At 40.1% G+C, this 14,804-nt stretch overlaps 1 protein-coding gene across 6 annotated transcripts in view; it reads right to left on the reverse strand.

The window, feature by feature from the left end:
- Positions 1-8,090: 8,090 nt before the first annotated feature.
- LOC122826259 (interleukin-15 receptor subunit alpha-like) overlaps positions 8,091-14,804 on the reverse strand; it is a 45,592-nt gene continuing 38,878 nt past the window's right edge. For 5 of the 6 annotated variants that reach the window (XM_044107897.1, XM_044107899.1, XM_044107902.1 and 2 more), the window contains exons 5-8: positions 14,086-14,166; positions 13,162-13,278; positions 10,564-10,651; positions 8,091-10,473 (exon numbers count right to left, since the gene is read on the reverse strand). In XM_044107897.1, the coding sequence (XP_043963832.1) occupies positions 10,410-10,473; positions 10,564-10,651; positions 13,162-13,278; positions 14,086-14,166 (350 nt within the window). In that variant the 3' untranslated portion in view covers positions 8,091-10,409. The remainder of the gene's footprint in view (positions 10,474-10,563; positions 10,652-13,161; positions 13,279-14,085; positions 14,167-14,804) is intronic. The other variant, XM_044107898.1, reaches the window with a different exon arrangement.

Genomic DNA, 14,804 nt, shown 5'->3' on the forward strand with positions numbered 1-14,804 from the left:
ATAATTACAACAAACTTGAACCCAAACTTAAGCCATTTAAGCCCTGGCTAAAGGGCTTAAAGAAAGCTTCCTTGCTTTGAAAGAAAAGCAAGGAAGCATCTTGTTTTCATGACCTTCCTGCCTTTGTTAGATTACAGTTATGTTATTGCTCTGAATGCACCTCCTGTCTGCATGTGTTGGATGCTGCCTGTCATGGAGAATTAGGGATCATAACGTTCTTGTTTTCATGACCTTCCTGCCTTTGTTAGATTACAGTTATGTTATTGCTCTGAATGCACCTCCTGTCTGCATGTGTTGGATGCTGCCTGTCATGGAGAATTAGGGATCATAACGTCTAAATCTTTCACTCACCACTGGAATTTATATTTTCAGGTCAGTTGACTATCACTATGAGTCAATAGACTAATTTATTGGTACATTTTCAAAGCTGTTGCTGGATTGTTCCCACCTTACTTATATGTCACTTAGCCGCACTTAGCATCCAGCCACACTTAGCATCCAGCCACACTTAGCATCCAGCTACACTTAACCATCCAGCCACACTTAACCATCCAGCCACACTTAACCATCCAGCCACAGTTAGCCACACACTTCTCTCTCAGGATTTCTCTCCTTTGGTGTTCCATTAGTGCAATCACAACTTGGGGGAAAAAAAAAAACACGTTCTCACTCTGCTCTGTCAACAATTTCAATTTCTTTTATATATAAAAAAAAGAAATATTGTACAATTTGATCTTGTTTATAGCCAATATTTCCTTAATTTATTGAACTGAGACAAGCAGTGTGTTTACCTGTATTTTTACTGGGTTTCAAACAGGTCTCTCTCTCTCTCTCTCTCTCTCTCTCTCTCTCTCTCTCTCTCTCTCTCTCGTTAGTGAAATCTTGGATCTCAGTCAAGGTTTTAAAGGTGGATAAAGACAAAAAAAACAAAATAAAACTATCAAGTCCGTATGGTTCGAACCTTGTTTTAAAAATCTCCAGCCTGATGAGCGTTTATAGGCCCTGTCCTCTTTAACGTGAATATTATCCAAAGACAGATTTAATTACATTTATTACATGAACAGCACTGCCCGTGTTAGAGTAGTTTCATTACATTCATTTTGATTTCTTTCACTTATAAATTTTTTTGGGGGTTCAACACCTTCGTCCACATGCTTACTAAATCCATAGCTTGTAAAAAAAAAAAAAAAACTATTTTCAGCAACTGTTTTCATCTTATTGTTTGTCCATAAAGGGAAGGTATCACGATCTGTAGGACCTTTGGGTTTATTTTGAGTTTCTATTTTTCATAATCTCTTTCTTGTCCATTTATTTACATCTTGACATTTAAGTAACCCCTTTTGTTAGTTCATTTATTCATCTATGTTGCCCTTTAATTCACTTAGCTTAGTATTTATTCTTTTTCCTGGTGGTTTTAGTTCCTCAGCACATCTGTTGCAGATTGTCTCCTCTTCCTCAGTCTCTTCCAGTTTCCCCTCAGCTGTTTTTATTTCATTCTGATTTCTATCTGCTCATTCCTCGTTAACCTCATTGCTCTGTACTACTTTCTCTGTCTATCCGCTGATATTTGCCTTTGCAAGCGGCAGTTTTTGCGAGTCTTTCAGTTTGTATTAATAAATCCTCTCTCCATGTTCTGCATTTCAGTCCGGCCTCAAAACGACATGACAAGACATGACACACAGTCTCCTATAAGGCTTCAACAACTCTGACCAGATTTATTGTGTTTGCTGGAAAAAAAAACTCCATAGACATTTTCATAGAGCTGTTAGCTCTATGAAATATAGACCTCGGCTGGAGGAAATCAGTAAATCCCTCTTTGGGGGAAGTGAGGGAAATGAGCAAAGCAAAACTAAGCAGCTTTGGAAGCCACTAAATCCAATCTTTAAACAAACAATTCCTTCAAGTGAGAAATGTTCAGTTGGCCACGTGTAAAAACGAGCTTCCATGCCGTCTACCTTCACTTTAGTGGATGCCGTCAACCTTCAACCAAGAATTGTTCAGCTTGGTGCAAACTGTGAGAAAATTCAAAGAGTAAAATAAAATGTTTTCTGTTTTTTTTCTGTTTGGTGAAGCGCACAGATCTGGATGTTGGAGCAGTTGTTAGTGCCTCAGCAGCTGCTGGGTTGGAATCACAGCCTGGATGTTTTCTGCATGATTTTCACTGAGCATGCATGAGTTACCTGCAGGTATTCCTCCCACAATCCAAAACAATTTCTCTCCAATTTGACTCGGGATCTAAACCCTCTGTCACAACCTACGTTCCTGACAATACAGGCCAATACAGGTAAAATAAAAAATAAAAACATTTAGTTTTCATTTTTTATAGGACCAAATTACATCAACGTAAAAAGATGTTTAAAAAAATGGTTACATTTTATGAAGTACAAGAAGAAGAAACGAAAATATTTCAACAGTTTAACAGACTCTCTCTCTCTGCCCTTCTGAGGACGCCAGCTAATGAATAACCTCCTGTGTGGTGGACAGTTAGATTTCTCTCACATTGTTTGGTGTGTTCTGAGTCGGACCAAAACGCAGACAGGAGGACGGAATGGCCACGCGAACCAAACCAGACAAAAAATAAATAAATACTTGGTTAAGATTTTGTGTTTTTCCATCGTGGGGAAGAGGAATAAGTGGCGAAGTCGCTGAGACAAAAATGATTAACAGAAACAGAAATAAATCCAAAACCTTTGACAAACTACAACTAACATGTTTGAAGTTTTGTGTTTGGAGTGTAAAACAAGAAGAAAATGCAAAGCAAACCTAAGATAACTCAAATAACTGAACAAAAGTTTTGGAGAGTAAACTGGAATGGAAGATATGAAAGGAGAAACTCCACAACAGGAAGGATGTGTCCCCCCACATCACTGTTGACAATACAGGCGCAGAGGAATAAAAATAAACTGCCTTGCACAATCCTGATGAACCAGCAGAGTTCAAAAAAATGGTTACATTTTATGAAGTACAAGAAGAAGAAACGAAAATATTTCAACAGTTTAACAGACAGTTCTACAACCGGCCCTCTGAGGACGTTTGTGATCTCGATGTGGCCCGAAGTGAAGATGAGTTTGACGCCGCTTGCCGTGTTTGGTGTGTTCTGAGTCGGACCAAAACGCAGACAGGAGGACGGAATGGCCACGCGAACCAAACCAGACAAAAAATAAATAAATACTTGGTTAAGATTTTGTGTTTTTCCATCGTGGGGAAGAGGAATAAGTGGCGAAGTCGCTGAGACAAAAATGATTAACAGAAACAGAAATAAATCCAAAACCTAGGTTGACAAACTAAACTAACAGAAGGAATGAGTTAAAACAAGAAGAAAATGCAAAGCAAATTCCCAAAAACTCAAATAACTGAACAAAAGGAGAGAGTAAACTGGAATGGAAGATATGAAAGGAGAAACTCCACAACAGGAAGGGATGTGACATCAATGCCCTGGCGCAGAGGAATTAAACTGCCTTGCACAATCCTGATGAACCAGCAGAGTTCGGGGTTATTATATAGGAGCTGCATGTTTCTCCTAAACGCTCTAGTTTCAACAGGATGCACTGAGCTTATTAACGGCCAATAGGAGTGAAGCAGCACTATTAACAGGAACAACTGCTTCCAGCCAACGACTCCCCGTCAATCCACACACACACACACACACACACACACACACACACACACACACACACACACACACACACACACGCACTCCTGCACGCCTGCACACATGGACACACACACACACACACAGCACTGACACACACTGCAAAACTCCAACGCTTCCCTCCATCTTCCAGCTAATTATTAGCGTCTGTGTGCAGCGATGCGTTGCATTATGGAGAAGAAAGTTATTGGAGCAAAACAAGAACTTTATGAACTCTGCCAGAACGTAGCTTTCATTGGCTCATTTATATCGTCTCTTTCAATATGTCTCGCTTTGAATTGTTCACTTAGCTACTATTGTGAGCTATTGTAACGGTGGATTCTGAATTGTTGGTTTGGCTGATGCTTGGGTTAATGGAGACCCAAACGTCTCCCCGGAATAAAGAAATCTTTTGCTTATTTTCCTTTGCTGGCCTCAAGATGAAATCACTTGGTTGTACTTTGACGCCGGTGAGAAAGATCAGAGAAACTTGCTTCCCCTGATATATTATATTTAAATCCTAGCAGTGAGACGAGCAGTTCTCTGCAAGTCATGAGTCATTTAAAAGGAGTGTTTCTGTTCAGACGCAAGGAAGAAGAAAACAACCTGGAATGAGGGAAGGGAGCTAATATTGTGGCCTGGCAACAATACAAGAAAAGCAGCTGCAAACTGTCAGTAAATAGGCTACATGTTGAGATCCTCCCGTCCGTACTGGAAGATGTAGGTGTCGGCTCAGATCAGATCGTTGGTCAATCAAATAGAGAACCACTTGTTGTTGGGTTTCTGCAAGAAAAGTCTTGACTTCCAATTAAGCTTCTGCAGATCCTTTTTGCAGAGAGCGAAGAGATGAAGTGTGGGTGTGGAAGTGAAATCCCTCTCAGAAAACGGCAGGTATTTGCACGCCGAGCGCATTTTCTTCCAGGAATCTCAACTTCTGGAGTTGCATTTTTTTGTTTTTAATTTTGCACTGCAAACAAACCTGCGAGCAAGTGAGTTTTCCACAAACAGTCTTGAAGTTCGGCTCCATGGCAGGACCTCGTTGCTTTGTGTTCTGGAGCATCTGGTTTCCAAGCAACAATCTGCCAATTCATCAACAGGTGGTGGGGGAGGGGAACCGAAAAAGTTCGACAGAGGTTGTGGCTAAGGCATTTTTGCAACATCTTGCAGCCGTCAAGCAGTCACATTATTAATATTGTGAGGATGTTTTCATCTCTTCCCTCTCTGGCGTTCTGTAAGCCTCTCTGGGATCGCATCACGTTTCAATTAGACTTCACCAGCTTCAAAAGAACAACTTAATGACCAATGTCTGTAAATATTTAATTCAAACAAGGTGTTCGCTGGAGCCTGTTAAAACTCCTCCAGATGTAGCCTACATGTTAAACCAGGGGTGGGCACTCCTGGTCCTCGAGGGCCGGTCTCCTGCAACTTTTAGATGTATCTCTACTTCAACACACCTGAGTCAAATAATGAGGTCATTAGCAGGACTCTGGAGAACCTGACTGCACTTGGGAGATGATTCAGCTGTTGGATTCAGGTGTGTTGGACCAGGGAGACATCTAAGAGTTGCAGGACACCGGCCCTCGAGGACCAGGATTGCCCATCCCTGTGTTAAACCCTGGTCAATGGAAAGGAGAGCGAGGATTATGGAATTATGGGCACACGCTGTCATGCACCTCAGGGGGCACCAAAAGAATGAAAAATGAAAAATGTTCATAATAACATGTTAGAAATAAGAATGTGTAAAGCATGTTGACAGATAGAAGAAACACAAAGGCGTCATGTTTTCTTGTTTCGTTCCATTATTCCTCCGACAGCTGTGTTTGGACAAGGGCTCAAGAAAAACAACAACAACAACAAAAAACTAGACAGTGGAATTATTTTCACTATTGGGGACAAAAAGGTGGGGTTTTTTTTGTGTTTTTTTTAGAAAAGCACCATTTTACGTGCTGCTGTTCACTACTGGAGCAACACTAAGCGTCTTTGAACAAATAAAAAAAACATGAAAAATGAAAACTAAATCAACAAACACATCAGAAATGGCTCCGATGTTCAACAGCTGACCGGCTGCCAAAAGGATGTACTCTGAACAGCAGTGTGAGTGCTGTGTTACTAATGGTATTTTAAGTGTGTGTAACTGTTTTTGTAGTAGTTTCTAATAAGGACAACGGCTGTTATTATTAGCCGAAGTCATTAGCGGAGACGGTAACTTGCAACCCAAATAAACAAACAAAAAGTCTGTTAATCTTTAATAATACCTGTCTCACAGGTTTTTATTGAAGACCATATGGCATCCAAATATGCAAATATTTGATTGCAATCAAAGAATGCAATACATTTTCCGTGGCTTCTGATTGGCTGTATCTCCCAAGATCGAAGACAGGAAAGACAATGGATGCTTTTCTCTGTGGCAGCGCTAAGACGCTTTCTACTGTGTATATTACGGTATTTTAAGGTATATTCTGTGTTTTAACTATTAAAATAGTTAGTGGAAGTGTTTTTAAAGACCCGATCGAAAATAAATAAATGACTCATTCTGGATCATCGCAACATTCACTTGCTTAATTAGTGCATCTCAATTTCCATCCATCCATCCATTTTCTTTACACCCTTCTTCCCTAATGGGGTCAGGAGGGTTGCTGGTTCCTCTCCAGCTGCGTCCCGGGCGAGAGGCGGGGTTCACCCTGGACAGGTTGCCAGTCTGTCACAGGGCAACACAAAGACATACAAGACAAACAACCATGCACACACACACTCACACCTAGGGAGAATTTAGAGAAACCAATTAACTTGACAGTCATGTTTTTGGACTGTGGGAGGAAGCCGGAGAACCCGGAGAGAACCTACCATGCACAGGGAGAACATGCAAACTCCATGCAGAAAGATCCCCGGCCAGGAATCGAACCCAGGACCTTCTTGCTGCAAGGCAACAGCTCTACCAACTGCGCCACTGTGCAGTTGGTATCTCAATTTAGCATCTCAATTTAGCTTTTAATAATTATATTAAATACATTTATTTTAGCAACTTATGTGTAGAATTGTGACACTTTTACAAATGAACGGGCTTCATAGCAGAACAGAGGTTACTGTAATCTCCTCCCAGAAGGTTCCGGCTCTATGTGAGGTCTGTATGCACGGGTTAACTCCAGGGTTAACTACTGTTACTTCCAAAACAAGATTCCAAATTAACTTTGTGTTATAAACTGACTGAAGTGTGACGACGTGCTTCTATCTTGGCCCCGTTATGGTCTGCCGACACATCCAGGCGACACCCCACCCATCATTTGTTTACTTTTGAGATAGGCTGTGGGCAAAGGGCCTGCTGGAGTTTACGCAGGAATAAACAATCCGACTGTAACGGACTTAAAAATTCCAAAATCATCAACCGAAGCAGTTCATCTTTGAGATTTGTGCTGGAAACTTGCAGAAATGTGTCAGAGCTCAGACAAGAATTACATGCTGGAGGATGTAAACATCATTAGTTGCATGTAAATATTCAACTGATGCAGGCATCCATATATTAAGAGATTTTCATAAAGTTGTCAGATGAAGGTCATTCTTCACCGCCTGACTAAACTGTGGGAGCTAAATCAAATGAACATCAGATCAGATTTGACTCAGGAAACATAGGCCTAGAAGGAAATGCTCTGGTCCCAAGAGAACTAAATTACACAGCTTGGTCTGAGTGCAAACCTAACCCTAAGTGTGGCAGAAAACTAGACGTATTACCCTAAACGTAACATTGCCACGGTGAAACATGGTGGTGGCATTATCATGCTGTGGCGATGCTTTTCTTCAACAGGGACAGAGGTGTAGCTACTGGGAAGATGGATGTAACCTAAAGCTGGAATCCTGTAAGAAAACATGCTAAACATTTTCTGATACAGCCATGTATCAATTCCTTCCAATTTCATAAATAGGAACTAGTTTATATTGGTCCAGCACATATAATTCCAATGAAATAATAGTTTGTGACTTAAGTGTAAAACAGCATTTTCAGTTTTGGCTAGTTCAAAACTCAAACAGCTAGCATAGTTCTTCTGTCTAGATCCAGCTAATGCTGTCAGACTAAAAATGCTAGTTGGTGACTTCAGCGTAAAACGTCGTCAGTTGCTTTTGGTTAGTTAAAAACTCACAGCTAGCTAGTTCTTTTGCTAGTCACTAACTGTCTAAAGCTAACTGTCAAGCTAAAAATACGTTTGTGGCTTCAGTGTAAAAGCAAATATTGTGTCAGTTGCTTTTGGCTAGTTCAGAACTCTAACAGCTAGCATCTAGTTCTTTGGCTAGCTAGCTGCTAACCATCTACAGCTAAGTGTCAGACTTAAGCATTCCAACTATTATATAGATGTATGCCTGGTATATCACACCTGAAACTAATAGTTGGATTGCCTCGTAAGACACGACCCGGGAGGACTGGAGTTGGACCCCTGCGGTGGATGCCAGGTAATATAATAACCAGAAGTAAAAATGTAGTTGTTTATTAAATCCATCTTATTCTGAATACATGGGTCAGTTAATTTCACAAATGCATGACAGTACAGAAAGTATAAACAACAAAAAAATCCAAATGATTGCCAACTTCCTGACATTTCATGACTGTTTAGGTCAAGCAACAGATAAGAATATGTACAGGGTCACAAAAAATGAAAGTGTTCCAACAAGTGCATTCCACTGATACATTATCGCAAAGTAGTTTTGAGGCATCATATAAGATTAAGGCTATAGAGTGAAACAGTGCATGCCTTCAAAAGCACACCATTGATATTAGTGATTTGATTGAAAAGAATAAAAATAGAGAAATCAAAAAAAGACTTTAAACATTATAAAATATACATGGACTAAGCACTGTGTGCTGGTCACAGAGGTGGACTAAGGCATAGGGAGCCGAGCTGCTGCTTGGACCTCCAGGCCATCAGAGGGCCCCCAAGTGTTACAGATTTCAAAACTTCAAATGTTATGGGGTTTTTTTTTATAAACTTGAATTTTTCTAAATAAATCCCTACCAGTTGTAATCACATAGAGGAAATAATAATAATCTGATTGCAAAGTTCATAGTTGTTAAAAAATCCACTCTACTTTTGCATAACCAATTTCAGAACATTTACACTGTATTCTATAAACATGGCCAAACCTTGAGGCCTCATTATAGCAAAAATATCTGTTCCAACTCTTTGAATAGGTGTTTGTTCAACAAAAATGCAATTTTGTCACACAGCAACAGTCTTCAGTCAGATGCCCGTTCAGAGTCATTGTGGTGAAAGAAGGTAGTGGAGGCATCATGCTGTGGGGAAGCTCTCAACAAGTGAGTTACATTTCAAGCACACTGTACCTGCAGGTCAGTGAGATAACAGCTTATTTCCTTTTTTCAATGCAATAAATATGATGTGAATAACTTGAGAGTTGAGAAAATTATTCTGTTCCCTTCATTAAAAAAAAACTAACGACAACAACAACAACAACAACAACAAAAAATACATGAAATTTATTTATTAGGGGGGGTCCAAATCAAATTCTGCTCAGGGCCCCATATGATCTTGGGCTGTCTCTGGCTGGCCGGATGGCTCAGCAGCATAAAGGTTTCTTTTATATCACTAATATCATACGGCTCGAGATCCTAAGTTTGAACATTGCATAAAACTGTTTGCTATTTGTCACACACACAAACAATCAAACTTAAAATTTTTTCCTATAAGAAGATAATACAGTCCTAATGGGTAGTTACGGTTTTGACTTCAGTATTTTGGAGAGACTGGGGTAAGAAGAGACATTTTTCATGTTTAGCTAATACACCAAGGCACCTATATTAGCTTCAACCTATATATTTGCATATATTTAAGGATGTTATCCATCTCTTCAAATAATCGGAACAAGTGTGAACTATTTAGATATTGTAGAATTTATTTTTTTATGGCTCAACTTACCCCGTATGTGAGGTAAAACAAGCATTGATGCGGGGCAAGTTAAGCCGTAGCTGTTGTACACAATTCAACGGATACAACAGATGACGTGCTGTTTAGTAAAAAAAAATTTAAAAAAAGAAAAAGTAGCATAAAAAAAAAGAAGACAGGTAAAATTTGGAGCAAAAAAAAGGCAATTTGGATCCTTGTTTCAAGTCGGTGGTTGGGTGGTAGCATCTCAACAAGCAACGAGCAATTTCAAAAGCTAGCATTTGAACTTGAACTGAAATTATCTTTGATTTATGACCACATATTGTTGCTCAAATGACATATAAAACAAAATTTAAAATATTCGTTTTAGTCTAAACACAATTTTTATTAAACTTATGATAGACTAAATTCACTTTCAGGTGGGAAAAATGGGGGGTTTTTCCCGCTTATTATGGCGTTAGCGCCGGCGCTACGGCTCCACTCTGGAATAATTAGAGTAATTTTAACTTTGCTAGGTAAAGGGAAATAAATATGTAATAACTTTCCCCTTGAGGTTCTTACAGTCATGGACTTAATTAAATGATACATTCCTCCTATTTAGTCACATGATTAATTAATGTCATAAATCAACTTACCCTTTGGCTCAAATTACCCCAGACTTCTCTATTCCTTTTAGAATATGTTGAATAAATCTTAGCTGAAGATAACATATTTCCAGATAATTTGACCTGTTTGTTTAAATAAAGTAAACAAGATGGCAGATCCCAGGCTTCAAAACAGCATGTCACAAGCACGAGAGCCTATATTTCATTTTGAAATACAGGCCGCTTGTTCTTCCTTCCTCTTTTTTTGCAGTTCCTCTAAAAAACTCTGTACAAATTCTACACCACGGCTCAAGAGGAGTTGTTTATTGGCTGCATCTCCTCTGTTTCCTGAGGGGGAATCGGTCTTTTTCTCCTGAGGCAATGAAACAAAAAAAACCGGACATTTTGTCAACATGAATCCTTGAGCTCTCTGTTTAATACCAGTGCTCACTTTCCAGCTTACCTTCGATATAGTAAGAAGATGATGCCACTCGTGGAAGCCAATAGGATCACCGCAGATAAAGTGATGGCAATTGTTTTGGCGTCTGCTGCTAATGGGAAACAAACACACTCAGCTAAAACACTTGTTCTATCATCCTTACTGTCAGAAATTTTTATAGTGGAAAAATCATCATGTTGATTTTTGCAACATAATGGATTCTGAATTATAGATTTTTTTTTTTTTACATTAAATAACGTTTATTTCAACCATAATGTTGTTCTGCCCCTTGATAAAGATGTGGAACAAGCCTTAAAGGAAACTGCATCATCATAAAGTTGCACGCAATTTTTCAGAAATCGTCAAACGCGTCTGAGTGCATTTAGCTTGTTTGTTGAGTTGATCAAAGTTTGTGGGAACTACTGCTGAGGAATCTCCAGCCTTTTGGTTTCCAATAGTGATCAGTAACGACCTAACATTCAGTGTTATGTCACACACAGGCCACCCAGCTGGATAAGAGCTCATCCTGCCACCACACACGACTCGCTGTTAGGAAATCAAAACAAGATGCAGCAGTCAATCGCCACGACAAATAAATGCTTGTTGTCTATGGCTGGTTGTTCTCTCACCCACCCTCGACTTCCTGGGCGGGGCGAGTGGCTCTTTGTCTCAAGCCAAGCGAGCAGAGACAAGTTTTGAGCGTGAGGAGAAAGGTTTGAGGAAAGCACAGTGAATATTTGAAAGCGAGCAGAAGTTTTGAGTTCAAGCCTTACAAGTTTTGGGAAGAAAGACATGAAGTCCGGCTTTCAAACTGAACATGCAAACACAAGTATTAAAGGTTTTGAGAGCAAAAGACATGAAGCCCTGCCACTTGGTTCTGAAATCCCATTAGATCTTAACTCAGTCATTCCACTCTGATGTAGTTCGTACTTTGCACAGATGTTTCTGTACAATATGGCATCTACTTCAGTTCCTTCTCCATTGTTAAGTCTCCCTCTAGCCCAGTGGTTCCCAATTCCAGTCCTCAGGGCTGGACTGCATGTTTTAGGTGTTTTCCTTCTGCCACACACCTGGATTGAATCTTTGGGTGATTAACAGGCTCCTGCAGTACTTGGTGGCTGCAGAAGATGTCATGCAATCATTTGAATCAGCTGTTCTGGTGTAGAGGCACATCTAAAACATGCAGGCAGGGGGGCCCCGAGGACCGGATCTGGGAACCACTGCTCTAGCCGATTAATGTCTGGTTTGGTTCTGGCCAAATTGAGGAACACATGCGCATAAATTGCCTTCCTCAATTTGTGCGCGTCTGAGTATGTTGAAGGTGTGGTGGATGCGCTGATGATGTCATTTTAGGTGTGTACTCTTGGGCAGTCAGTTTCTCCGAAATCTCAATATTTGTTTGTTGTGGGTTTCCCCCTCCAATTGATGCTGTACGGTCCCTGCAAATACACTGGGAGGATCCACACAGGATCTGCAAATGGAAACAAATCTGGCCTGAACCAGTTAAATCCACGCCTGCAAAGAACGGGAGTAGGCAATGGCATTCCATGTATTCCTGTCCTGGCCTGGTATCTTACACCCGGTAACAGTGTGAGATGCTGTATTATTTCTGATGCCTCTTTGCACAACCTGCAAATGGGATCTTGCCTGGTATGGTAAATACCAGGTATGGTAAGTTTCTATTGCTCTGGTGCTCAACATCTGCTCATGTCTTCTGTCCAACCTTCTCCAGCCATTGGTAGGATTTGGTCATATTGGCCACTTCAGCTGTCTGTTGGGGTTACGTCCCATGAAGGGGTTTATCCTCCCATGATGGTTGCTTCACCTCCTTCTCTTCCAGTTTCTATTGTCAGACTGCTTCATCCGTTGGAGCCATCTTCCTGATGTACTCTTGGAGCTTGGATGTTTAATCTCTGATGCTCATGAGACCTCTGCCTCCTTCTGTGTGCTTACAGTTTGAGGATACTGGATCATTTATGGTGAAATCCACCATAAATGGTAAGAAGCTTGTGTGCTTGATAAATTTATTACCCTAGCAGGGTATCTGATTAGGCACAGCTGTTGACTTCCCAGACCTTCTTCTTGCCATTGAGCAGAATCCCACAAACTTGCCTTACTTATTGCAGGTATTTGGCTGTTGCTGCTTGTCTTGTGGCCTCTTTGTGGTTGCCTTTTGCCTGTAGTATTCCAAGGCATAATTTCCCTTGACATTTACCATTCTCTTTTCTGGGGGTCCAATACTCTCTCTGTGGACCCTCTTTTCAGTCGTCATATGGCCACATTTCTCCAGCCCAAATGGTATTCTGGTGTGAACCAGTGAATCAATGTCTTGCTCACTCTTAGCATACAGCGCAACTCAATCCATCTCGGGAAAGTTTGCCTATTTCTGAGTTGGTATCCATAGCCAGTGTTGCTGATTATTTAGCTGAGGGGGTTCAGGTCTATGTACACCACCAGTGGGAGACAGACCATCTCCTTGGTATTTTCCACATTTGATGGATATATGGACAAATGACCCAGATTCATTTATTTTAAGGCTGTTTACACATCTTTACCAAAGGTGTCAATAACTGTAGCCAGCATCAAGCTAGATTCTTCCAGGAAGTTAGGATATAAAATTACCTGTGTAGGTTTCTGCGTAGATATCTTTCATAGAGCTGTTTCCGTTGCTATGGTTACTTGGTGAGTATGTGGAGCTCCGAGTTTTATAGGAAACCACTGTGGTTGTGCTTTTAGTTACTACACACAAAAAGATTATTTTGCCACATTAATTATAAAAAAAACGTCACATCTGAAAGTAAAAGAAACCAGAAAACCAATATATTCTTTCATGCAAAGTTGTATTCTAAACCTACACAACTTTGTCAGGACTCAGAATTCCTATTTTTCAATAAACTTCAAATGCAAGGTGTATGACATCATATAAAGCCATTTGTTAGGGATTGGGAGTCTAGAAATCCAGACCTTCTCAGGAGCGACTGGTCTACCAAAATTACTCTAAAAATGGAAACCAAGAATCTTAAATAGAGTGGATATGCGATTGTGGCATGACAACCTAACTAACTAGAAAGTAAGAACTAATACCAACCTAAGAGCATCTACCTAAATGTACAGAACAGGTCAACTACTGAGAATACACTCATACTGAGATGTCAAGACTTTAATTTTGTCTGTTTTTTTATATTTAAACAGTCAGACACATTAAAATCTAATAGAGTTTGGAATGAAACATTGACTTTGTATTAGGGCCACAATGCAGGTGTTGGTCCTTATTGGTCAAGAAACGGCAGATCAGGCTTTATAAAGATCGGGAATCGACAAGCAAACTGCTGCCGGTGCCCCCTAGTGGCTTACTGTTTTATTATAGGTGTTTGTGTCTTATAGTTCGTGTTTTCATTTATAATAAAAATAATACAGAAAACTTTTATGCCACTTTTTTGGTTGACCCTTATGTACCTGAATAGCCTTTGGCTCACTTTGGATGCTCTTCAAATAACGATTGATTGATTGGGTAAAAGTAGCAGATATTAATTCTAAGCCTCTTACCTGATGTACTTTGCTTCATATTAGCTGAGCTTGTAGTTTCAGTAGTAGAGCTTCTTCCAGTTGAATAGCTGGTGGAAGTTTCTGCAAAATAGAAAAAGAAGCTACCATTTATTGTTTTTTTTTTTGTTGTTTTTTTTAGCAAAACCAACTCTCTTCCTGCTGTCATTTAAGTATTTGGGGGGGCGCAATGTGACTTAGAGCATCTTCAGATGATGGTTTTACTCATTCATCAACTTTTTTACAACCAGTTGCGTAATTTCTAAGAATTTGATGAGTAGGACACAGTGTGGCTGAGTGTTTCCTCTTTTCAGACCCATTTGAGGGTTTCTAGCATGAACGGGAGGCTTCAAATCACACCACAGATTTTCTCTGCAACTGCTCCCAGACTGATATGTGTTTGTGGCTTTGCTTCTCAAATGTTTTGGAACCTTCAGATCAGAACTGCTGTCATGTCTTGGTGTTGTTGGGGACTCAGATTCAGAGACGATGCGGGTAAAGCTAAGTGGGAAAACAGTTAAATGTGCAGACTGCATCAGGAAATCTAAATGAAAGATCAGAGAGGATCTGACAAGGACTAACTGAACCGGGGTGTATTAATATTATAGGATGACACTCAGGTGAATGAATGAGTGAATGGGAAAGAGCTATTGAAGATCAGGAAAATGAGGCACTGAGGTAAAAGTAACACTAATAACCTAAAACACAAGAATAAAATAAAA

The sequence above is a fragment of the Gambusia affinis genome, linkage group LG23 (assembly GCF_019740435.1).
Source record: "Gambusia affinis linkage group LG23, SWU_Gaff_1.0, whole genome shotgun sequence".
NCBI classification, from domain to species: domain Eukaryota; kingdom Metazoa; phylum Chordata; class Actinopteri; order Cyprinodontiformes; family Poeciliidae; genus Gambusia; species Gambusia affinis.